Source organism: Scophthalmus maximus, chromosome 14 (assembly GCF_022379125.1).
Source record: "Scophthalmus maximus strain ysfricsl-2021 chromosome 14, ASM2237912v1, whole genome shotgun sequence".
In the NCBI taxonomy this organism is placed as follows: domain Eukaryota; kingdom Metazoa; phylum Chordata; class Actinopteri; order Pleuronectiformes; family Scophthalmidae; genus Scophthalmus; species Scophthalmus maximus.
Genome location: NC_061528.1, coordinates 7127156 through 7153890, shown reverse-complemented (window position 1 = coordinate 7153890; position 26735 = coordinate 7127156). Strand labels below are relative to the sequence as shown.

Here is a 26735-nt window from a genome sequence, read left to right as displayed (position 1 = left end):
ACATAGTAGAAACCTTAGATGCCCCCCCCACATTATTCTTGTTTTGTTGTGATAATGAATTGACTAATGCCAGTATGTACAGTAGATTAAGATCCAACATCTGTTTGTTTTTTCTGTCTAATGTGTTTGTGCATTCGTGTTTGTGTGTGTATTTGTTTGTTCGTTGTATTTGTGGCAGCAGTTTTTTGTGGGTTTGTTGTTTTTTAATTCCACTGCTCCAGCATTCATTGGGTGGCCAGATAGTTGTCATCCAGTTCGCTTTCTGCGTCCGTTGGCGAACAAACAAACAAAAAAACATACTGGTACCAACAACCAGCTGAGGCTGTGATGTTTCTCTCCCTCCTTCCCTCTTCCCCTCCCTTCTCTCATTCCATCTGCTTCCTCTTGATGTCTGCTTCAACCTTTGTAGGATTTCAGCAGAGGGTAAAATGTGGATGCTGAGAGGTGAAATTAAAACATTCCTCGGATTATTGGCTCCAAACCTCAAAATGGAAATTTGCAGAGAATACTCTCTTCCCAACAGATTAAAACCTTTACCACCACAGCAGATGTGATGTGAATGTGTCTGTCTCCTCCTTTTTCCATGCTCATCGATAGATGCACTGTAAAACCATAGGATGCTCACTGAACCATGAGGCGGACTGTGGCCACTAACCCCTCTTCTCTCCCCCTCCCCCCACCGCAGATGTTTGGGAACTGGACCTTCGGGACTCTCGTCTTCACTGTGCTTGTGTTCACCGTTACACTCAAGGTGTGTGAGTCCTCAGAAATTAAATCATGGTGGGGGAGGGGATGGGGAGGATGAGAGGGAAACACTAATGTCGATTGTATTTCATGACCCCTCCATATGAGAGAGTTCATCACTATCGCACGAGTGCCTGAGTACATGCATGCGTGCATGAGCACGCGGCGCTCACGTTCACTATCATGTTACGTAATTGATCAACTGGCGCAGGCTGCTCAGTTTGCACAACAGTGAAGCCTGAAGGGAGCGAGTCGATGACTTTATTGACTGGGCGAGTGTTTACGATGTACACGTTCTTGTTTGTTTCAGCTCGCCTTGGACACACAGCACTGGACCTGGATCAATCACTTTGTCATCTGGGGGTCACTACTTTTCTACGTTATTTTCTCTCTTCTCTGGGGCGGCATAATTTGGTAAAATATCCTTTGAGTTTTTTACTGTTATCTGTAGTCTTTATGTTTGTTGGTACAAATCTGAAGGAAAAAAAATCCAACCCTTTTCTGTCATTCCCTGTTTGCTTCTCAGGCCTTTCCTGAACTACCAGAGGATGTACTACGTCTTCATGCAGATGTTGTCGAGTGGTCCAGCCTGGCTCAGTATCATCCTTCTTATTACGGTCAGCTTGTTGCCAGATGTCATCAAGAAGGTTCTCTGCAGGGCCATGTGTCCCACGGCCACCGAACGTGCACAGGTAGGATTTTTTGGCACCAACTCCACTGTGAATCTTTCAATTCTCTTGTTCCCAAGTTATGTTTTAGAGTTTTCGTTTAAGTGATTTCGGATATTTTGTTAACTAAATGCTTTGCTAAAGCCATTAACCAATAACTAATTACTCCTACCACATTTTTAAGAGATCAAATATTTGTGTTTTTGCACATTTCTGGTCAGCTCATAACCTGAAATGACCTGGTACAGTAAATAAAACTCTTGCAGCTCACGCTTCATATTTTGATAGTAATAAAACCATATGAGTACGCCTTTAATCAGTTCCACTCTATTAACTATCCAGGAAGTCCATTAAGACTCCCAAAGGCTCTGAGCATCAGCGTGATTTAGTGTGATTTCCTTTTCCCTGTGGCTTTGCCTCACCTTCCTGTGCAGCGAGCTTCGCCATGAATGGAAAAATACATGACGGCTCTGACAGATTTCTTCTTCCTGTGCTCTTTCTTCTCTTTTCTCCCTTGTCACTGAACCCGGATGGACCGACCTTAATCAAAATTCACACTGTCCTCCATGGTTCCCCCCTTTTCTTTTCATTTGCCCTTTCAATGCCACACTACTACCATCCTCCTTTTTTTCTTTCTGCCTTCCTCCTCTTCATCACCCTCTCCCTTCTCTTCTCCTCTCTTGTTTCCTGCCCCACCGCTCCTGTGTGGCCATGACTCTGCCCCCCTGTGCTCGCTCTCACTCTCTCGTGGTAACTGCAGTCCACTCGCCCATGCCTTACTGTGGAGCCGTCCACCATCTTCATGCTTTCTCAGTCCTCCAGCAGAATGAGTTTCTAATTGGCCCAGATAGACGAGAGAGGAGCGGGAAGAGGAGGTGACACTCTCTCTTTTTTTTTTAGCCCTCACCTCTGTTTGCATGGTGGCATGTCCCATTGTGAACCACTCATCACCGTTTCAACACCTCACCTAATGTGAATCTAACTACTAGATGATGCCACAGTGTCAGCCAGGTTACATTCATCCTATTTGTGTTATTTATAAAAACATATTTTCAGTGTATATCTCATTTGTATTGTGTCCTTTTGTTTTTATTTTCCACCTAAGAAATGTAAGTTGCATAGAAACCACCATGTTTATTTTTTTTTTATGTTTTTCACTTTGAATGTATATTGTTTTTGAAAGATGCTATTTTATGGTTTGTAAGTTTTTTCCTGCAGGACTGTAGACAGAAATTACTTGGGCTTACGTTTCAATTTGCAGATTTTCTTCCGTATAAGGCACCAGCTTCATTTATTATATATATCTTTTTAATTTTGCTAAAACAAATGATTGATTATGAAAAAATGAAAATTAATTTGTCACAGTAGTCCCCCGTCTCTTTCCAAATGTCAGCTGGGATTGGCTCCAGCCCTGCCATGACCCTCAAAGGATTAAGCGGTATAGATAATGGCTGGATGGATCTTATAGTAATGATAATTCATACAACTGGAAAAAATGTAATATTAATAGATTGACAGTTCAGTTCTAGGTATTCAAATGTAGTCAGCTTCAACTGGACCTAGACACGAGCTACATTTGAGATTGCTAGCACTTTGAGATTGCTTTTAGCAATGAATAGTGCTCTATAAATGAAATGTTTTATTATTAATATTACATGTTACAAGATACAAGACACGAGCTCTTGAGTAGATCGCATTATCACCTCCTTTCCTTTCACGTCATCCACAGAAGGTAAGAGCAGCAGGGGCCCTGGAGGGGTGTGTGGCCCCTGGCCCCGCTGGTGGAGGGGGAGGCAATGAGCAGGACCCACTCCGCCCCGATGGGACCTGTGGGGGAGACAGTGGAGAAAAAGCTACTAGGACCTATGACTCCATGATGTCACACAGGCACAGCAACCTGCTCAGCAAACCTTAGAGTCCCCCCCCCCCACACTAGGTGGGCTCTGAACACCATGGTAACAGCCCACAGAGGGCATTAACAGTGGGGAGTCGGGTTCTTAATGCTGCTGCCACGATGCTTCCTGCTGCCGCTGTGCATTGTGTGGGAGCATGCTGTCGTGCTATGGCTCAGGCTTTGAGGAGGAGGGGGGGTGTTGGGCACAGGACAGTGTGTGTGCACGAGACGTTTCTTTCCGTCAAACCTACTTTCAAGGAATCGCAATATCCAATTAACTCGCTCGCAGTGTTGGTTTCAACGTGTGCTATGCTTCTCGCTGCATGTGGGACAGGGGGAATTAACTTGATGAATTGCAGCCAAATGAGAAATTTTATCCTTCGCTGTTATTAGACCGAGGCTTCTTAAAATCCACCGCCACTTGTCGTGTGCTCTCAAACAAGTTCTAGCCTTATTGGTCCTGGACTGTGGCATAGGACAGATTGGACAGTGGTTGGTTGTGGATAAGAGGAGGTTTAATAATCTTATATGAGATGTTATTTTTTAGGTTTCAGAGATTTGTACAGGTTTACTTAATAGGCTACTCGTAGGTTACCCAATCCAACACTGGTGTCCCAGACATGACTGATCTGGAATAATATTTATCCAGGTTGCAGCTCGGCGAACAAAACACTGATGACATCTGGTGTTGGAGGGTGAAATTGCAAGTGCTGATTTTGTGTTTGTTTCTGAAGCATGCTTAATCTAACATGACTTTCAATCATGGTGGGAATTTACAGAGGGTTTCTAATAATTCATCCAAAAATTCTAGTATCCAGACTTAGTGTAATTGATGTTCAATTATTATAATATATTTTGTCATATTTTGTCAATTTGATCCAGTGTCCATCGCATGCATTCACTAATCATTAAAACTTAAACAAGCTTTTACCTTCTGATTCTAACCCAGCTTTTCAGTCATCTCACACCTTTTTCCTTCATTCGATCTGCTCGTTTCTATGTTTTCATTTCCTCCTCTCTGTTTTTAATTGTCTATTGACGATGCGTCCTCCCTCCCTCTCTCTGTAGGAACATGAGAGGCTTTCGCAGGGCGGCGTGGCTGAATCGACTCCACGCTCTTCCCGTCGGTCCTTCAAAGGCAAGAGCACAGACTCCTCTCACCTCCACCTCGGTGCAGTTGAGACGCTGTCGCTCCGCAGGTCCGATCCCCTGCCCCAGAAACTACTGGCCCACTTGGCAGAAGGTGGAGGGGCAGACTTGTGCTCCCTCAGCCCCTACAAGCTCCGCCTCTCGGGGGCAGGATTCGCCTACTACGCTCCAGGGCCAGAGACCTCCGTGTGAACACAGACGCAAGATCTGAAGCTGTGTTTTTGGGGGAATCTTGTTGGCTAAAGCATACAGCATGTTGTACATCCCAAGATGTGAGACCAAGATCTGCACTTCAAGGATCAAGGATTCCTAGAATGAAATACAAACACGGTCACGTACATCAGAAGCATGGACACTCCATGAGATCACCATGTGCATTTACTGTGATACACCTGAGTGGAAAACTTTTTAGATATTAATGCCCTGACTTGTCATCCTCATACTTTTGGCAACACGTTTTTTGGTTTCAGTGTCATCCCCGATCTTAGTCTCATCAAAGTTCCTTCTCAAACTCAAACATTATTTCTTGCATTATGTAACTGTCCAGTTTCAGCATGTCAACAGTCGGAGCCTGTTTTATTCCTCGTCCTCATTTGCAGTCTCTCATTCTGCTCCATCTACACTATAGTTTGTGTCCTTTTTTTTTTGTTGCTTTGTTAACGTTAATGTGGTCTGGCCAAGTAAAGGGGGAAGCCGTCAAAGCTCTGCCCTTTTTGGTGTGCGTGTGCATGTGCGGCAGTGTATGCATGAATTTTGCCTGTTATTGTATGTTTGTATGTGACACCTTTGCCTTACAGGTAACCACACAGCAGCAGGCTAGGAGCCAAAGGACAAATGTGATGTAAAAAAAAAATAATAATAATGCTAAGCCTTACACACACACACACACACACACACACACACACACACACACACACACACACACACACACACACACACACATACACAAACACACACCCATCAGCTGGAGGAGAGATATGTGGGGGGGGGACATCTGAAGAGGGATGTGCAGTATTCTCGCCGACCTGCCTTAATTCATCGATACCCATTTCAGTGGATTTTACATCTAGGTCATTTTAAACATGTTCTGTGAGAGTACAAGGAGGTTTAGAGGGCGCACATGTCTGGTACAGTGCGCCTCTTCCTCTTTCTTCTTCCTTTTACACTCACGATAGTGTCATGCTGTTTCCCTCCTTATCTGCCAGTGTAGCATGTCTGATCGCTGCTGCATGCCGATCTGTCCTTCCCTTGTCCTCCGTCGTCCCAGACATCATTCATCACAAACTACTGTACTGTATATCATCATGACACTGTCTCTTTTTTCTTTTCTCCTGAACAATGAGCACACTGTACCCTCTCCCACCACCGTGTGGCCGTGAAGGGTAACAGCAGCAGTCTTTATTTATGATGCCCTAAAAATGACCTACTATTCCTCACTGTTGCATTGTGCTTGCGTATGTCTGCTGCCATGCCGGGTGTTATGCAGAAGTTAATGTCAGAATGCTAATGTCTCATGGTTTGAGGTTTTTTTCCCTGTGTTGCATTAATCCATGAGTTTTTTTTTCTGTATGGTTCTAAAGTTATTGATGACAGTCACTGTTTATGTATGGATGTAACTTAAAAAAAACTTTTGATATACATGTATTCTAGAGAGAAGGGGTGTGAATATAGTCAGTAGGAGGGAGACTTGAATCGGCGATGTCACAATCAAATCGGTGAAAATGTTGAACTGATTTGTCCATCATGTCCTCCAGCTGAGAGATTGAAGCTCATCATGGATGAACCTCTTTTCTGCATTTCGAACATCTGACGTCCTCTTTGTCCAAAGCATATCTGTTGTGTTACACAGCGAGTGACTGAATGTCAGATTTTTATACAGTTTTATTTTTCATACACATCACCATCTGCCAACATGTACAGATTCAGTATTTTTGATGATTTATCAGTTTGGCTGGAGGTCTGGATTCTTCTGGCACCCAAAAGCCCACACAACCTCCACAAGTGTTCTGGACCCGCTGCGGCTCAACATCCTGACCTCAGTTGATTGAAAGGAAAGGCCTTGGTACTCGTTATGCAGTGTCCCACCTTACTGTACTTTCATGATGTGATGGGGAATATTATTTGTAATCGTTTTTCAGACACTTTTTTTGGCAAGTCCTCCACAGCTCAATTTTTCATTTTTGTGTTTTCCATTGTGAAAATTTTGTTTGCTACTTTTGTATCCCAGAGAGAAGACTATATTTTAACTCTGTTAGAATGTGTGTTTAAGTTTGTAACCAAAATGAGAGCAAACCTATATGCTATATGATTCATTAGAGATACCAGAGTACCAATAGGTCTACACACTGCACTTTGTTCTAGAAGAGATCAGTTTTCCCCTAAACACAAGGTCTATTGTCTATCAACTTGAGTTTATAAGTGTCCACTCTTCCTCACTAGTTATTTTTCTAAGAAGATTGTAGTCTGAGATTTTAAAAAAGAAAGAAAAAAAGTGACCAAATAACTTGACATGGAATGAACTGACGGAAGGTGTCGGCCTCTGTCTGAAAATGGGTTTCTCCACACCAGCCTTCTTCTATACTGCTGATCAGAATGTCAAACTGCTTTTCTAAGTCCATCAGCACAACAGCAGGTGCTCATCCCGTCACTCCTGAGCTTGGCCAAGGTCTGAAACGTCGGCTTCTGTGCTCTTGAGCAGTACGCCTCATATCATACCCTCAGTACAGCACTGTTTGTATTACTAAACAGGTTTTTGAGAAATTACTTTTTTGGGGGAAAGGGTGGGGTGGTGGGGTACAGATTTTAAAAGTTCACTTGTTGACTTTTTGCCAGCCTGTCTGTAGCAAATGAGGGCAAAACACTGTATTGTCATTCTGCCTGTAATAAAGAAAGAGTGAAGACACTTGCCCTCTGATTGTGTCGTATGATAATCATTAATTTCACAGCAACTGATTCAGCTCATCTTTCCTGTACCTGTTCTGCTACTCCAGTTCCAGAAGGTAAAGCCAAAGAACAAGTGCCTTAAACATGTATTCTCTCGAATGACCAGCAGAGGGCGACTCCACTGGGTGCAAACATTGAGTCCGTTTCTATAGAAGTGTATGAGAAAATTAACCTACATTTCACTTGATTTATGGTGTCAGCCAACATTTTCCTGAGGAGAATGGTTTCAATCTATAATTCCAAGTCTTGTTCTATACAACATGATGTTCATTTTGTGAGGTTATGGTCCCATTCAAAGTGAGATAGACAATAAAGCACGGTATGAATTGGGGGCGTGGATAAAAACAAGATGGCGCTGGCCACGATTCTAAACTGGAGGCTTCGAAAACGGCACTTCACAAACCATGAACAATCATAGAATGGTTACTTCCTACCGTGATGGAGGGGGGAAAAAAGCAGTTACGCAAAATTTGTGTACAGTGTAAATATCGATCTTTCGGTATCGGCCCCTAGAACAGACACGTATCGATCCGCACACCTGCCCCTCACTTCCGCTTATCAACCACTCAACTTGCCAATGCTACAAGTAGCCTACAAGCTATTTGTCTTATCTCGGTTTATTAAAAAGTGCTTTAAACGTTTCGCGCGGCAGACTTAAAATGGAATATGGAAAAAAGAATGATTTCACACTTTAATCGTCCACAGTGTGCCTCCATCTCCTGGCCTCGGGTTGGACGTTCAGGTGAGTTATGCTAGCAGCGGCTAACGTCGCCCCGGGCTGCTAGCCTCGCGAGGAGTGGAGCACAGAGCTCACTTGTTTCTTGTTTCAAACGTGACTTCCCTTGAGGAAAGTAAGGAAAGCCCCTTCAAATTATAACGGCCCGAAAAGTTTCTTTTTACTTCCTTGTCTTAATAACTTGTTGACACGAGATATGATGAATGATGAATTAGGAAACTTCCAAAGCATGATTTTTAATAGCTGCACATATTTGATAACATGTATTGCCTTTTTTAAGCTTGACTCGCACCCATGATTAAAAGTCAGGATCATCTTTAACAGTGTTCCGCTCACAACTGCCCCAACTGTTTGTAGAAATGCTTGAGTAGCCCGTTAACAGTATCTTGTCCTTTTATTCTACAGTCTTACAACTGTATGGAGTGTCTTCTTGTTCCATCTTCTCTGTGAATGGTTCGTTGGTATGGGTCAGTTTTGTGTGTATGTATTAATATCTGACTGGCTTGACTAGCTGAGTATGAGTGAATAATCTTTAGCCATGTCAGATCTGTTCACATTTTAAGACTGCTGGCTGTCACCTAAAGAGCATGAATTGTTATTCGACATCTTTCATGACCAAATGAATTGTAAAGACCCAGGATATTTCTGTCATACCCACGTGCCGTCACATGGTGGCGATGCACCACAACCAATGGACCAGTGTGTGCATGTTTCTTTCCATGAGGAGGTTTCATCATGACGCAGCTGTTATGCCTTAACCTCCACACTGGATGTCGCTATTGCCGCTGACCTTCATTTCCCCTCCCCCCCTCGGTGTTTGCCCCGTTTGCACCATCATGTGTGCTGAAGCTGAAGTATGCATATGTGAATGAGGCTGCCTCTTGCTCCACATCCTCCCCATCTCCATTGCTGGAATCCGGTGTTTTGCACCCCTCTGCGGGGGACTCGGCACTGCAGCTGAGCTGCGACAGCCCTAGCAGCATCAGCATCATTCCCTCAGCCGTCTCAGCAGCATCAGCATCATTCCCTCAGCCGTCTCCGCAGCATCCTCTCCATCCATTTCCCACAAGCATCCCAACGCTCCCAAGCTGCACACACCCCCTTTCTCTTGAATCTCTCTCCTCCGGCGTCCGTGTGTCAAACGAGACTGCAGCCCGGCAGTCATATCCTGGGCTAGTTTACCCTGCTGCGTCCCCTTCATTTCCTTCTGCTCAGCTGGGCTTGTCACCGCAACGATCCCCCTCTCGCGTCCTCTTCACCGCCATCCGCTCTCCTCTTCACCGTTACAGTAAAAGCAGGCAAGCTGTCTCTTCTTCCCATTACAGTGTCTGTTGGCTGGGCAGCTGGTCTCCCACTGTCCCTCTGGAGGATGATCCTGTGGATGAAGACAGAAGAAATGGCCCTGGGGGAGCTGCTGGAGAGACTGAGGACCGTCAACCAAAGCATAGGTGCGTGAGAAAAACACCCAACACACTACAGATGATTCTTGATTTTAATGTCAATAAGCTACAAAGCTTTGTTTCTACACCAGGTTTAATGTTCATGCCGTTGCTGCCTCAGGCTAGGCAGGTGTTTTGGTAAAAAGAGCTGCTTGTGCTTTTCTGTGGGAAATGTGATATTCACCCATATTATTTGATCCCACATAGAGAAAGAAGTATAACATGGTATTGTGAGGTCAGGAGCTGAAATTATCTATCACAGTTAGGTTTTCCAGTTATTATATGAAAATGTCCTGTTATATTGCATCGCACTTGTAATCTGTACACAGAGGTCTATAAAATATGCAAAAAAAAGAGGCAGCGGGCGGTGTTGGGTTGTGATATACTACCTTACTGACCTCTTTCCTCAGTACCAGTTACAGTTTTTGATATGTTTGATCAAAAAAAAAGTCATGGGAGACACTGTAAACTATATATGATAACCACACCACTGTAACATAGACTTGTCACCTTCAGGTAGTCACACCACTCTGTAGATTTTCTGTCCAGAGGACCAAGATACTGTGTATTTTTTTGTGGAGCTTTTGTGTGTAGGTTCATGGCCTTTCAACAATCAGAGCTGCGGCAGAGAAAATCATTGAGGCTCTTGATTCTAGCTGCAGAGCAAATTCATGATGTAGCCATTTAAAAGAAAGCTATTTCGGAACCTTTTTTTTTTGTATTTAGTGGACACCAGATATTATGACGTCCTGTTGCCCCTGCATGTATCGCTACTGATAATTGCTTGTCTTCTCTGTTGATCCATTTATGGAGATCTCCTTTTAAACCAATCCTAGTCACTGCATCACCTTCTTACCTCGTTTGCAGAAGCCTGCTGCTCATTTGGTATTGACTGGCTCTTTTTAGCTGTATTTGTAGCAACTTGTATGTGCAGCCACCGTTTGCACGGTATGTGGAGTGAGAAGGAATCATGCTTCGTAGATGCATTTATTGTGCACACGTACAATTTTACTTGATTTGACATTATTTGCAGCTCCTGCACCGGGGTCTAGTGCAGTTCTCTCCTTCTTAGCTCCAGAGATGGGAAAAGAAAGACAGGAGTGAGTGAGTGAGTGGGTGGACATGAGGAAGGAGGGGGACATAGCTTTACCCAAGCTACAAGACTGAAAATGCTCAGGCTACATATCTGAAGGTGATTTACATGCTGAATCACTCCACTTAAACACACTACAAAAAATTAAATGCAAATGATGAAAAACAATGGTTTGCTTTTTACATGCACAAGTGAGTGCTGGTGTAGTAAAACATTCGCAGTTCCTTGTTAGCATTCTGCTCATAAGGCGAATGTGAAAGGAATTTGCTGTGGCAGGAGGATGAGAGCTGCAATTGGCTCAGGGATGAGAGTCTCAGACTGATTACAGATGACAGCAGTGAGGAAGGGAGAGTGAGGAAAAGAGAGATTCACGGAAAGAAAGTCAACTGAGGATTAAAGGAATTAGCATTGTCTAATATGGCAAATCACTCCTTTCCCTTAGACTTGTGTTGAAGTTGTCTTTAAGATGCAGAAAACGTAGATCCCCATTTTTCCTTCTCCCCAGAGACCGTTACAGATCTTGTTATCATCTGTGCTGTTTGCATCAAATGCGATTGCCAGTTTTCTTTTTTTTTCTTTTAATATAATCGGTGGCAGAGATCCAGTCCATCCGTCCTAGTAATTCAGTCTGCACTGGGCAGTGCTTTATAGCACAGTTAATCTTATACACAAAAAAATGGGAGGAATAAATGTTCGCATTTCTGAATTTCATATATCTGTAAACAAATAATAAATTACGATTTATGACTAATAGTCAGACAGAATCGAGACTAACAGCAGTGAAAATTTACCTGTTACCAAATTGGCAAAATTCTAATTTAGCATGCTAACACTCTGCTAATTAACAAAACACATTGGAAGATCATTGAAAAAGATAGTTTTTACAGATATTTGGTCATAATGGTTCTAGATGAGAAGTCAATGGATCAACGAAGTTATTACAGTTCATCCTGAGGGGAACATAAATGTACGTGTATGTAGTCAGGAGATCGTCAAAGTCTGTTGGATACGTCATCTGGGAACCTTGAATGTCTCTAACAAATTTCCCGGCAATCCACCAAATGGGCTGAGATGAAGTTGACCTACCAGTTGAAACTGCCCTCCATATCACGACGTTAGCATGGCTGATGACATACGTATCATATGTATGTCATCAGCCATGACATGACAAATTCTGCACATTAAACTCTATTAACCTGTGATATATATTTTATTTTAAAAAGAGAATGATTAATCAGTTTCTTGCACTTAGCTTTTCCCCTCATCGACTCTCTAACTGGGCATTTGACCTACTTCAGGTTGATTTGAAGGGACACATCGAGTTCAGTGCGTCACAGACTTTCCCATAGCAATGTGTTCATGTGCAGCTGGTTATCCTCCTTATCGTGTAGTAACGGTGACATATGTTGTGGTTGAGGCCTTTTGAGCTGGCCATAGCAGCTGTGATCCTCTGATGTATTGATTATCTCACATCAGATATGTGAGACTTTACTGTCAACATGATTTCACTGTTCTGTTCCTTGAGGGTCAAGGGTTCATTCAGCTGCATTCTAGGTGAGCTGTGTCTCCGGCTTGGCACCTATGGTTAAGAAAGACGCAAGTAGCCAGAGCCAGGGAGATTTCATCAGTAATAAAACATTCTCAGTTAATTTCATTGTATGTTTACGAAGGCTACAATCACAGTTATTGAGAAATATAAGAGAATATAATGTTAACTGTCTGTGGAGGAATTTGAAAGCTTTGCTAAATGCTAACCTTTCATGTTCTGTTTCAGATTCTTATCTACTGTATGTTTATATTTGGTTTAATTGTGTTTGTCAGTAGTTGTATGGTGACATATATGAATAGATCAATATCAGACTTTAACCATACTAATAGGAAGGCTCCTTGAATGGCAATCCAACAACTGATTATTTGGCACACTATTTTGTACAGTCAATAATCCTATTCTTTTAATACAATTTGTGTCGTCCCAGGCTGAAGTCAAGAGGTATCCAAGTTTACATTTATAATTAGATAATCAAAGTAAATTTAAAAAAGAGGCATCCATGTGTGTATAAACACTGAGGGGCTGTGGGGGGGGCGAGCATCAGGAAATGCCATAAAGGATCAGACGTTATTAAGAGGGGAATTGAAAGAAGAAAAAAAAGATAGGGGGGAGACGGACAGATAGAGTAGAGGGGTAACGGTGGATGTAACTGAGGAAGCTGATGTTTTGTGTGTCGTCCCCTACAGTCTCATCAGTATGTGTGCGAGTGCAGCTCCTCTCATTTCTACTCTAAGCCTATAAACTGCAAGCTGCCTTTTGCTCGCCAGCTTTTACCAATCTACACACACACACACACACACACACACACACACACACACACACACACACACACACACACACACATACACACAAACAAACTTGAGGAAACTGCCAGAAAACGACCTCCTCTCCTCTCCCATGAAAGGCGACCCTTTGCTCCTTCACCTCATTTACTGACCATAAATTGGGCAACCACACACCCTGAGCTGTCTGTGCACAACACAATTATTTTTTAAATTGCAATTTTAATTTTATTGCTGATTTCTTTTCACGCTAAGTTTTATGTGTTTTGCATCACCTGGGAGGAATGCGTGGAAGAATCTGAGGAGATAGAAAGAGGTATAGAAAAGGCAGATTAGTTAAGGACTGGAGGAATATAATTAGCCTGAGCAGCAGAAGGGGATTTGTGCTCCACCGGCTGCCCTCCTGCCCCCCACTATCCTCCTCCCCTCTCCTCCTCCACAGGAAACCTATGCTACTCTCAGTTGTCAATAGTTGCACTGTCGACGAGGTATGCATGTGTATCAGAGTGTGAGTGTGTGTGTTTGTGCAGAGGTGGACCTATTCTCACCTCCAGTGTTTGTCCCAGAGCTTGTGCAGACAGTGACTCAGCTCGTTTTGGTTCTGTCGGCTTTGCACTGTGCTGTTTCCTGAAGTCCCCAATGTGGCTCTGCAGAGGACCCTGGGCTCGTCTCATATGCAGCCAGTGCAGACAACTCCTCACAGGATGTATGTGTGAGAGCATGTCGTCCTGATCCCCAGTGACCTGGTGGTACATTACAACAGGAGAGGAGCCTTCCCATGCATGCGTTCGGGGCTGAATTCTGGAGTCTTATTAGCGTGTGCAGCGGAGCTTTGCAGGTGCAGCGTGGGGGTCTCTCTGGATGACAGTATTTTTTTGAGAGGTTGAGATCAGCAGCCAGCTCTGATGTCTCTGCATGAGTTTCTGCGGGAGGGTGGTGAGGCGTCGCACCGGATCATGTACCGACTCAGTCATCTGATCCAGAACTTGGACATGTCTGGAATGGGAACTCCTTTCCCTTTTAGCCCTGCCAGCAGGAGGAACTCCTGGAGACACTGGGATGGTAAGACCAACTGAGGAGGGGAGATTGTGTGTTTGTTTGTGTGTGTGTGCGTGTGTGTGTGCGTGCGTGTGTGTGTGTGAGAGCGCACTTTTTCGCTACTTTTCAGCTTTGGAAAGTTGCATGAGTTTACATGTCTGTGTGCCTGAGCACAGTGTGTGTTTATTGCTGAATGACACTCTGGCCAGAGTTCTGTAGGGCATCATTCCCAGAGCTTCACACACTGTTTCCTGTGGGCTTCCCTTTCTCCCCACTGGGCTGTTGGCTGTGTCTTTCTTTGTGTGTGTGTAACAGTTTGTGACTGTGCGGTGTATGAGCGAGCGTGTGGCTGCGCAGCTTAAACAGCCTCCTCAGTTTCCTACATACAGATCCCAGCAGCTGCCTTGACATTTTCCTCTGTAGCGGCAATAGATTCTAAAGCAAATGCAGAATTCGGTGGACACAGCAACTTTCCAGCCGTCGAGCTGGTGCAAAGGAGTGGGAACTGCTGATTAAAGCTGCTGAGTTTACAAGTTTACGTCCTCACACTCAGATTGTTGCCACTTGGAGACCTTGGTTTTTGCTGCTGCTGCATAGAAAAGGACTCTCCCAGATCTCTGCAACGCGCAGCAAAGAAAGCATGGTGAGGAAAACCAAGAGGAGTGCTTCTCAGTGGGATAGTGGGATGCAGATGGTCCCGCTTAAGCCACGTGAGTCGGGAAACGTATGGATGATATATTTATGTGTCTTTTTATGGGGAGGTGACTTGTGTATCTTTTATCCTCCCCAGACATATAATGTGGGGGATGTAGTTGTCAGTATGTTCGTCCGTCCGTCCGTCCGTCGGTAATCATTTTGTCTCCGGAGCAGATCTTGAAAACCATTTTTACTTTTTTCGTGAAACTTAAAAATTATGTTTAGCGGGTAGTGAATGGTTTCTGGGTTCTCCATGGGGCGATATGCCATCTCCTGATGCCTCTCGATGTCGGACAAGCTGACTTTGTGTCTGCATGTGTAAGCTACATACGCTGCCACCATATTGTACTATATAATATAACGTTGCATGTTCCTTATATGTCCAGAGCTTTTTTTTTTCTAAAGTCCTTCTTCATTCATTTGTTCCTCATAGAGGTCATCCTCGGTTATTTTTGTTTATTCTGTTCCTATTTCTGCCCCCATTCTGCCTTTTCTATTTGCTATTGTAGAGTCCAAGGTCTTTATCTACCTGGCTCTCATGGACTGAGTGTATACAGTGTGCATCTGTATCTCTGCATACGTACATGTGTGGTGGCTTGCATGGACGTACTGTATGGGGAATGCTATTTCCTTTTTTGCTGGTTGTTCACTAAGCTGTGTGGTTTCAGGGAAGATTTTTCTTTTCCTTCCCCCAGCTCTGTTAAGGTCATTAGTGATATGGAGAGTCCTTACAAGAGATAAATCAATGTTTTTTCATTCTTAAGTTCCTTGGTTTGACAGACGGAGGCCACCAAGCATTGATACTGCATGACAATCTGTGATAATGGGGAAATATTTAGTCTTTTCTGGATAGTATTATGTGCTGGCTTTCATTACTCACAGAAAACAGAGCGAGTGAAAGGTTTCTAACAACCAATTTCCAAAGCACATCAGCTGATGTTAATGCTCCAATGTGTAAAAATGAGTCAGAAACAAGTGTGTCATCCTCTTAAAATTCCTTTATTTTTCCTTACTGAGTTTTTGTGTTGCTCAGATTTCAAAGTGACAAACTTTGGGGCTATATAAAGAAAAACAGTCTTGACTTGAGGACTTATTAATGATTGATTTAAAACAAACACATTTGACAGTTGGGAAACCAGTGAGAGAGAGAGAGAGCGCAGTGGTAAACTAACCATCCCAAACTTAGGAGCTTAAAGTAATGACAATATAAAAAGTAAAGGGACCATGTCTCACAATAAGTAATCCTTTGTTTGGATTTGTATGTTGAAGGTGTCTTTTTCTGTCATTTCTTACCAGCTGAGAGTTTCTGGTGGATACATGTGAGTTAAAAAAGAAGTTTGTAATCTGTATCTTAATTGTACTGAGACTGTTTGATCACTTCAAGTTGTGCCGTTTTCCAACTAAATGGCTTTGGTTTTTATCTCAAGGTTTACGACACTGATAACCTCCAGCATGACTCTGGTCATAGAGTAAACATTGAAACACTATGCCTTTGCTAGCTTTCCTGACCAGGTACACGCACACGCTCAACACAAACATGTCTTGCACAAACCTCTTCGCACCACTGGACTGCTTTGAGACGATAATGACTGCATTGGGAGACTCCTATCGACTGAAATGTATCTTTTTGCACTAGTCATTGAAATGGAATCTAAATTGCCACATTCTGTTAAGAAACAGTGTCCGTCTTTGAGAGGTCTCACTAGAATTAGGTCCTTTCAGCGAGTTTGTAAGAATGGGGTCTTTTGAGTGGTATAAACAAGAATAGAGGTCTTTGAATGGATTCGGTCTATGAACGGTTAAATGGGGATGCAGGCCAGTGTTTGAATGGGTCGTTCAGAATGGACGCTTTGTACTTTTGGTCCTGAGATAAGGCAGCCGAGGAAGCCCAGACTTTGTTGGCCTAGGTAAACGAGCGTTTGGAGCTGCAGCACCTACCTTACCACCGTGACACAACATTCTTTAGCATGATTTAGCATTTCAGCTTTTGAACTTTCTGGATCCTTTTTTTTTTTTTAAAGTGGACTCCAACTCAGTCATACATTAGCAGCTTGGAGGCAGTGCTATTGAGCCAGGAGAGGTCAGGTAATTGTCCTTAAGGGGAGGGATAAAGGTAGTCGGGCAAGCAGAGAGGGTGGGGTTGAGTGCGACACTGCGGCTTTTGTCTACAGAAAGAGTAACCTGAGGTCGCAGAAGGAAGTCCTCGCAGTTACTGAGTCCTGCAGGCTGTGGAGCACCTGCAGCCTGACGGGATGGGCTGAGTGTGGAACCTTTGGGCAGAGTGTGAGTCAGAATGAGAGGGAAATCGTTATTCTGATCCTTTTCTGCCAAACTGCATGGAACAAGAATTGCAGACAAGGAGTGAACTAAAGGACGCCTGGAACAGCAGGATGGGAGGAGAGGAAATGGCAGATTCGGGCTTCTTGATGGAGGAGGATGGGGAGGTTGAGTTAGACTCTGGGTTTTGCATCATGGAGGCAGGTTCAGAGCTGGGTCTAGTCGGCCAGGTGAGAGCAGGTTCTGATGAATGTCCAGACACAGAGGAGTTGGACTGGTCAGTGAATACAGGCAACATGGACTCTCTGTCCGAGAGTAAGAAGCAAAGAGATGGAGGCACAGGAGAAGATGGAGGGAGTCAAACTCAAGAGGAAGATGAGATGGAAGCTGACACAGAGACAAAAAAAGTAAAAGATGAAGGGTCTGGTGATCAGAGTGACGAGGTCAAAAGGGAACAGGAAGCGTTGGATGTGTGTTTGTGGCCGGCGGAGGAGAGTGGGGGTCATGTACGCATCTCTCTGGAGGAGGTGGAAAGATACTACAGATTTTCACGCTACTGCCACTGGCTGTGTGGTAGGTGTCACATATTTCATCATTGTTTTATCTTATCACCTTTTTCCTCTCGTCACATGATTATTTCCCTTGTTTTGATATAACCATACTGTATTTAGATGTTTTTGTTGGCAGTTCCTCCTCAAAAGGTTCTGTTATCTTAACACCAATTGTTCCTCTTCCTGATTTTACCTGCCCTCTACCTTTGCTCCCATCAAGTGCTCGGATTGGAAAAACATTTCATTTCATTCTTATTTATTTTATCTGAGGTGTAATAGAGGACTAGAACCAGGGCTTTTCAGATTTGTTTTACATGAATTTGATTAATTTAAAAAGGATGATTTTATTTCTGTGAAGCATCCGACCTTTCTTGAATTGCTCAAAGAAATTGTCAACCATGTTGACATGTTGGCTTTGTTTTTATAACCTTCATCTGAACCCTTTGACTTCCTTCATGATATTGTACAGACTCATCTGTCGCTGCTCAGCCCTACTTAGTGCTTTGCTTTATCTCTGTCCCTCCTCCTCTGCCACGACCATGACTCTAAAGAACATTATTTCCACTTGTTGCCCTCCCCCACTTTGTTTTGCCTTCTGATGTCTTTTATGAGGGAATGGAAGGACTGTGAGGAGCCAAGCAGCTCTGACTGAAGGAGTTATTGTCACATATTGAATTTATTAATGTAGGATAAACCCGTTGAGATGCACCGTCTCGTTTTCGAGGGGGTCCCAAACACTTTCAAATGGAAATCAAAAATATAAGGGACAGTAATAACTACAGTTACAAAAACAAAACAATAAATGACCAGAAAAGATACAAAACAAACTAAATGACCAAACATAAAGAGTTACAACTAGACAAACATTAATTCAAATTCAAATAACCAGCTTGTTTAGACGTGTGTTTTTATCCGCTCTGGTTTGAACCAGGATTTCAGGCTCTACTTTAATCTGTGTGGTAAGTGGCAGGCGGTCCAGGTGTGTGACTATGACCCACTAACGTTTGACTTGTCGCCCACAAACGTGAGCGTGAGTGGACACTAATCCCCATCTTTAAGCCTTTTAAAGAACATTAGCGCTTCATCCAGCTGGTGGTGTGCATGTGGGCGTTTTGCAAATGTGTTTGAATGTTGGAATATTTTAGGTCAGGGTGTTAGCATATCAGGGAGTAAAATCTAATTTGTCCTTTAATTGCAAGGTTAAAACTGTAAATACTTAAAGTAATTTAAACTGTTGTTGTCAATGCGCTTCATAATTCTTATTTATGACTGAGACTGTGTTTTATTCAGACCACCTCAGACACAATAAGACATTAATAATTAACTTGGTTTCTTACATATGCGTCCCTAAACTCTGATTAGATCATTGTGACATCGTTGATACTCATTGATGAGTGATCACATAAGGAAAAGAGTCGGGAGAAGACATTTGGGTGGTTTCACTGTTCCGTCCTTTTGTTGGAAATACAGCAGTGCCTGATACTGGCTCATCCACTCCCTTTCAGATGGCCTAAGGGGCTTGTATGTATTATATAATGCTGTGTGAACGGCAAGTGGAAGTTTGGAAGCAAGTCTGTGGTATAATAGTAAGAAAGGTGGGAGTGAGGAAGAGAAAAACACAGTGACCCAGAGACGGGAATGAAACTCAAATCTGACATCTTTCGGGAGGGGATTTTTCGGTAACAGAATAGCCTCTTTCCACCTTGCTGGCCTGGGTGGAGTGGGCTGGGGGGTGGGGGGTGTTTGATTTGATATGTGTGGGAGTTGCTGGGGGCAAGGTGTGGCTGGCTGAGCGAGGCAGGGTCAGAAAGTGGAAACTGATGGAGGTTTCTGTGTGAACTTGAGTCCGTTCGGTGTCAGTGGAGCGCTCTGTAGAAGACCAGACGGTTTCAGCTTTGTGTCCAAACACCTCAGGCAGCGAGTGGCCATTTATCAACATGGTCTCACTGCTTTACTGAGTTACAAACGTCACAGATATGGTACTTTATCCAGTCTCATTCCCACTCGCCTGGCTTCAGTCAAGGAGCCATATTGGTGCGCACACCCTTGCTTTAGGTTGATTCAATGAAAAGAAGAAAAAGAAGCCGTGTCTCAAGTAACAAAAATTAATAGTAGGGGGGTCGCTTGTCACTAATCAATATTGTTATCAATATCTGTTTACTACAGATGTTATAGGAAATAGTATCCAGTCAATGGTCTACAAAACTGATTAGACAGATCATTTTTCCTAAGACAAAAACTGGCACAGTCCATGAGTGTCCTGTGCACGATCAATAATGTTTGTCCAGCAACAGGGAGGCTATAATTTATAATGGATGAGCTATAGTACACACTTTACTGGATCATAAACAGAAGTGGATAGGTGCCATACGCCACAAATACTTGTTGACAGACTTTCCTCAAATTTTGGGTATCAGAGCATCATTTAACAAAGCACCAAGGTAATTTTTCCAAAGTATTCCTGCTTGCAACTGCAGCGTCTTGTACTGTAGCACTAAACATACATTTGTATGTTTGTTTGGGACAGACACACCTATAATGTTTCGATCCATCTCTTGTTCCTCTTGCCAAATAAATGTTATGTGATGCACTTACACTACTTTGAATAAAGAAAACCCAGGCGTTGAAATGCTCATGGGACAACAGCGATACAAAATGTAAGAGATTTGCACTGTACAGGTGTCAACGAGAAAAAAAAGTCTAGTACGGTCCTTGAAGTCCGCTGATTAGGTAAAACCTTTTGATTGATGTTGTTTTGACACAACAGACATAGCCCCAGCTGGTCTCAGAGGAAAAAGGTTTAAAGTAGGCCAGAGCAAGATGGCACACCTGAATGTCTCCTGTCCTCACGTCTGTGTTTGGGAACCCAGAGCCCATTATACATTATACAAAATTTCAACTGGATGTTAGAGGATTAATCTTTAAACTTGGGTTTCATATAAGGGTTAGGCATTCAATTATTATGGTTAACGTTGGCATATAAAGACAGATCCCTGTGTGTGTGTGTGTGTGTGTGTGTGTGTGTGTGTGTGTGTGTGTGTGTGTGTGTGTGTGTGTGTGTGTGTGTGTGTGTGTGTGTGTGTGTGTGTGTGTGTGTGTGTGTGTGTGTGTGTGTGTGTGTGTGTGTGTGTGTGTGTGTGTGTGAGAGAGAGAAAGAGGCAGCAAGTAATGAATGTCAGTGTGGTGTATATTCCCTAAGGCTAAGTCACCTGATAGGCCTCATTGCCAAACAAAGAGTAAGAGCAAGTATTTTTGGTTTGTTTAAACTGCACTCAGAGCAAGGCTCAGCGTGAAAGGGATGTGCCTGTCAAGAGACGGAGACAGTCGTTCCTAACATACAAGGAAAAGAGGCGACATATACGTAACATTGAGGGATATAATGTGATATTCCCGTGACGGACAGCTCCAGTGAGTATGAAGCCAGACTAGGGGGATGTCTCTTGGCCTGCGGGTCTTGAACCTGGTGTCACTGCTTTGCCGTGTATCCCAGGACAGGTACAGTGACACAGGGAAAAGCTTGGGATGTGTATTTATTTCTATTTTTTATCTATACACAGCAGTTTATTATATTATTGTTTCTTTGAGACTTTGTGGGGGTTTTTTTGTCTGAGAGTTTACCATGCTGGTACAAAACCTGCATTTAAATGAGACAAAGAGAGAGCGACTGTACTTGTTAACTTTTTATGGCTTATGATATCTCTAAAGGTTTATGGAGCCAGGAGCATTGAATATCTTTTCACATGTTTCATGCTCCACCCTACTCAGCATGAGGGTGACGGAAATGTCTTTGGAATTAAAGGGACTGTTTAAAGCCGTCATATAAAAATACATTTCCTTATTCCCTTAACTATAACTTCCCTCATGTATGTATAAAATTAAAACATTTTGATTAATAGTGTTTATGAGCTTTACGAATGATGAAGTGATCCAGAAAGACTACAGTATATGGACCATTTCCAGGGTTTCAGTGGCACAGTGACTCAGAGTAGACAACCTGAGGAAACTAGAGCAAACAAAGTCGGACTAAGATGAAAAGTCAACACTGTTACTTTCTTTACTGTACATGTCTGTTTGTACTGTCACCATTCACAGGATAGTGACTGTGAGAAACTCCCGACTTTTCTGCTCCCTCTTTGTCATAATTTTCACAGCTGCAGTCTAATTTACCTCAAGTACAGTATCATGAAATAGTTTGTGTACAATTTTCATTTTTCATGCTGAAGTTTGGCCCGGGGGATGTTGGTGCTTGTAAGTGCTTGTATATAGAAAATGGAAAAGTATTTTAAGAACTGGGAACAACAACCATTTCGGGAAGTTGATATAAAATATGGTTACTCTATGGTTACTGTACATGTTGTCAGCTGGCAAAAGAGTCACTGGCTAGACTACTAATGCCCCCACCTCCCCCTTTCCCATTGAGTGTCTGCTGCCCAGCCTCCGGTTTGAGTCCTTGTGTATCCAGAATCTCCATTTCCTGCTGTGGGAAGATGTCTTAAATCTGATTATTTTAATCCTCATGACGGGAGTCCACGGGGTGGAAGAGAGCCGTAGAAGGCCGAGTGAGGGGTGGGGGGCATCCGAGAGTATAACAAAGCAAATGTGTGGGATCTAGTGGTCCTGTGATGACCACCTTAATGTACTGGAAATTCCATATTATATATTCCATATTATATATGCCATATTATTTCTTCAAACTTTAAGTGTTATATCTACCTGTGTATTTAGTACATATGAGTACATATTTGCAATTTCTTGAAGAAGTTGGTTAAATGTGAAAAGACCAACTATCATGCCATATTGTTAACACCGCAATTAAAAAGCCCCGATAACTTAACACACCTCAGAAGCTTCACGACATGCTGTTCATCTGCAGCTCACTAATAAATATCATCACTCTGTTTTCCAGATGAAATCATGCAGTTGGACAGCAGCCCTCTCCACGCTGCCGACATCACCCCTGACCTCCAGAAGCAGTTTGCCTTCCTCACAGGTGACTTGTCTGTCTCTCTCTGTCTGTCAGTTTATTTCTTCATTAACATGAGTTATCTTCCACGTTTTATCTCTTCCATGTGTGGAATCATTTATATAAACTTTTCCACTTGATATTTGCATAGTTCCTGTGAACTGTTTTCTTCCCGGCAGTCATAATTTGCTATTCAAATGTCAACTTCCTTTTTTGTTTTTGCTACTGTTTCCTTATCAGCATTTCACTTACTGCTTCTAAATGCCAAGTCATGACAAACGTAATGATTCCATCCCCACAAGTTTCTTTTCATAATATTTGAGCCTTCTGTTTCCAGAGATTGCTTGATATATGTGACACCTATAATCATATCCATTCCTACAGTAATGTAAAAAAAAGAAGCTGTGTGTGTGTGTGTGTGTGTGTGTGTGTGTGTGTGTGTGTGTGTGTGTGTGTGTGTGTGTGTGTGTGTGTGTGTGTGGTGACCTTGTGGTTGCAGCAGGCAAAGATCTAAGCAGATGTTGAAACCATGACCATGCACTTGCTGTTGCTATAGTGACAAGAGAACAGATTGATATTCCAGTCACATGTACTGACAAAGCAGCTGTTCCATACCGCGTGTGTGTGTGTGAGTGAGAGATTTTTCCCTCAAAACATATTTTAATGTAAGTGATGACATCCTAGAGGAACAATCAACCTTCTTTCTCATAAGAGATTTCTGTATTTTATGTTTTTCTCACTGGTTTTTAGTTGGTGGTGGTAATTTTTCATCATGGACATTGTTTTGTTTTTTCCCCTCTGTGAAGCTTCACCTCATCAAACTGCTTTAACATCAGTGCCCCCATGTGGCTGCAGTGTCTCCCTACTCAGTGCCCTCTTCTTTTATTTACTGTAATATTGAAAAACATTTTTCAGTCAGTAGCCTGAAAACCACTGAAGTTCTGATAACTTTAAATGGTTTTCTTCGCATTATATATATTTTATAAGTGTTCCTCTTTTTTTCCTGTTTTCTAGGGGGTAGAGGAGATAATGGCAGTCCCATCATTGTGTTCCCAGAATTCCCTGCATTTGGAGAGATCACGGACAGAGAGTTTCACAACGTCCTGACCTACCTGACTAGTGTACCCAGGTAATGTCTCTCGCTGGCTGATTGTGAGCAAGTTGGAGTGTGGTTACAAATTCAAACATGCCTGACTGTGGCTTTTCTGTGCGTAGTGTGCGTGTTCTTGGGGTTTTCTTCCACAGTCCAAAGACATACAGGTCAAGTGAATGGTGAAGATGGCTTTATGTTGGAAACCTGCCAGTAGGTGGCAGTGGAAACTTTAATAACAGCTTCACTTCATTAAGACGTTGATGCAGGGGATTTTCTGTCAGTGGATGACACGGCCAGATAATGGTATGGATATCTGAAAAAGGAGAGGAGGGTTGTGATTCCTGCATTAATAAGACGGCCAAGTCATAATCCAGGGTCTTTATCAGTCTTCTGCAGATTGTCTTTGTACACGTGGGTAGACCAGATGAGACAAAGGGGGGAGGGGGAGAAAAGTATAAGACCATCTTTTCCTACAAGTAATCCCCAGAAAACAATTTCCCCTCCTCTTTTCTGTAATTTCTTTTTTTGTTTTCTTTGTTATTTTTCTCCCAATGTCCTTTTCTTGATTTAGCCCCTCTTCCTGTCTGGCAAAGTGTGTAAAAATAGGAAGGGCAGAGTGTTTAAATGTGAATAATGCATAAAGACAGCTAAGCAGTGCTGTGTTCAGAAGAAGGCGAATGTTTGCCTCATGCCTTAAAACAGACATGTCTGTTTTTATACATGTTAATGTGTAAAGGCATTTTTGTGTCAGTATGGCTAGTCTCATTTTTGTAAGTATTACAAACTGGATTTCAACATTTTTTAATTAAATTATTCCATTCTATTTCATCACGACAAAACATACTTTTTATTTAAATCAGGATTTAACTTTTCGGCATTTTCTTGTGAACAGTATCATCGTTCATCTTTCACCTTCTGAGTTTTTTTCAAAATCCTTGCTGAAAAGCGTCTAAAAGGCAAATACAATTTACACACGTCTAAATTCAACTCCTCCATGGTCTGTAGAGGTTACCAGTCATCTGAAGGAGGGTCGTCCACAGAAGCTGTTGTGAATACAGAAACAGACGGCTGGAGCTACCTGAGGGACCGACAGGGCATAGACCACAGCCAGGGGCAAATGTCCTGCATCTGTGTATTACGACCTTGAACAGCTGCTGCTAGTTTGAAATGAATATCTCTGGATCAATATCAATTAAAGACATGTTTTTTATTATTTAATTCTATCAAACCCTAGATGATTGTCTTCAAATATCTATTAACTTTAATGGTTATTCTTTAAAGCAGAGGTTGACTGTTGACCTGGATATGTTTATTATTGAATTTATTTCTTGTGACATCCTTTTGTGATTCCTTATAAATTGATATTAGGATTTGCATGTTCAAACACTGTACATTTACTAATAGCTATTTGCATGTTCCTATCTACGTCCCCCATATCTCTTTTTATAGCTCTCCTTAGCTTAGTATATTTTCATTCATGCATGGATCTAGTTTGGTTGACTGGTTTTAAGTTAAAAAAAAAAAAAAGATACAACTTACGCTAAAATATTTGGCCAGATTTGTAATGGTTATGGTTATTTAATCTGTTTTTAATTTAATATACCAGTGCCCTTATATTCAGTCACTTTCTTCCTGCTCTTTTAAATTCTTCAGAGGGAGGGAGGGTGAAGAATCGTGTGTGTCTGTGTTGCTATGTCTGCATATGCATTCATGCAGCAAATTTCTCTCATCTGCATTGCCATTAGGCAGAGCTTTTTCACAGCTCATCTCACAGCTCTCATCGCCTCCACACACTTTGACCTGACCATTCCAATTATTATTAGGATACTCTTGCATGTGTATCACCAAGCAAATCTATGAATATTTAGATTAAGCCGTTTATATGTGAAATGACAGTGTCTGTTTGCAAGATGATATGATAATTATACATAAAATTGTATGCTTTACAATGTCTCAAGTGTCTATTTACATTTTTATAAAATTTCAAAATCATCTTTGATTGCAAAACCAGAAATTTGAATTTTTCCTTAAACTGTGTCTTTTATGCAACGTAAATTCTGTCAACATTTTGATTTAGATTTAGGTTTAGATGAGGTTTAGCTCAAAATCCCATACACAACAAAGAAACAGAACAGATAAGAAACAATATGAATTAATGTTATATGTCAGGTATTTTTAATAAAATAAATGGGACAGTTGGCAGACACAGTTGTGTACTTGTGGTTTAAAACAGCTGAAGTCCATATCATCAGTTCACTTCAGTTCTGTACATTATTATGCCGCTAGGGGAAATTCAGCAGCAGAGCACAGATATAAACAAAACAATGACAGTACAGTAAGCACATTTACTACAACTATTACACAATGAGATCAATAAAACAGTGTCTTTTTGTGTAAGCCACCTTAAATTTATAAAAAGATGAATGTGGATTGATTCCCTCATGGAGATTATGTATACATATTGCACTAGGTTCAAAAGAAAATTTTGATCTATTGCACTTTGCCCTTGGAAAGTAAATCTGTTATTTTTCTTTACCAGTGTAGTTGTACTGTATGTTCAACATAAACCACCCTCATGTACGTAGTGGTAAATGTCTTGGAGGCAGAAAAGCTCTTGTCCCACACTCCCCCTCCTCCTCCTCTGCTGCTGAGATGTAAAGCAGTTTGTGAGTCGAGTGGCTGTGAGAGAGGGATGACTGATTATATATGGAGCAGAGAAGTGGGGATGATGGAGGAAGAGAATGGGAAAAGATAAAAGGGGGGAAAGAGAAGGAAGAAAAAAAGGATGAGAAGAGTGAAAAAATAGTAGAAAGGCAGACCCTAACCCTCATGCTCACAGTGGCCTCTTCTTTGAGTCTGTCCCTGCCCCCACATTTGTAAAGATCTACTGATTGGCTACAAGAGCTGCTCATCACTTAGCAGCCATCTTGTTATTGGCTCGTGTCCCAACAGCTCCCTGTCTCATTGGATAGCTTACAGATTCTGCACAGAGGATTCAAAGGGCTGGATGCTGTGATTGTCTGGGGCATTTGTCTCCCTCCCCTGCAAACAACACAGCACACTGGGATCTTCTCATCTCGTTTTTTTATTTTGTCAGGGATTTTGTTGTTGTTGTTGTTG

General features: G+C 42.3%; 2 protein-coding genes across 15 annotated transcripts in view; both read left to right on the top strand.

The window, feature by feature from the left end:
- LOC118320615 (phospholipid-transporting ATPase IH-like) overlaps window positions 1–7369 on the top strand; it is a 29380-nt gene extending 22011 nt beyond the window's left edge. For 2 of the 9 annotated variants that reach the window (XM_047337156.1, XM_035651603.2), the window contains 5 exons: window positions 686–751; window positions 1055–1158; window positions 1271–1436; window positions 2173–2287; window positions 4375–4509. In XM_047337156.1, the coding sequence (XP_047193112.1) occupies window positions 686–751; window positions 1055–1158; window positions 1271–1436; window positions 2173–2250 (414 nt within the window). In that variant the 3' untranslated portion in view covers window positions 2251–2287; window positions 4375–4509. The other 7 variants (XM_035651596.2, XM_035651595.2, XM_035651601.2 and 4 more) reach the window with 6 other exon arrangements.
- Window positions 7370–7739: 370 nt separating this feature from the next.
- mcf2lb (mcf.2 cell line derived transforming sequence-like b) overlaps window positions 7740–26735 on the top strand; it is a 34303-nt gene continuing 15307 nt past the window's right edge. For 3 of the 6 annotated variants that reach the window (XM_047337151.1, XM_047337153.1, XM_047337150.1), the window contains exons 1-3: window positions 16891–17581; window positions 22466–22549; window positions 23537–23651. In XM_047337151.1, coding sequence (XP_047193107.1) covers window positions 17068–17581; window positions 22466–22549; window positions 23537–23651 — 713 coding nt within the window. In that variant the 5' untranslated portion in view covers window positions 16891–17067. Of the gene's footprint in view, window positions 8141–9459; window positions 9583–13596; window positions 14060–16889; window positions 17582–22465; window positions 22550–23536; window positions 23652–26735 lie in introns of those variants that run through there. The other 3 variants (XM_047337154.1, XM_047337152.1, XM_047337149.1) reach the window with 3 other exon arrangements.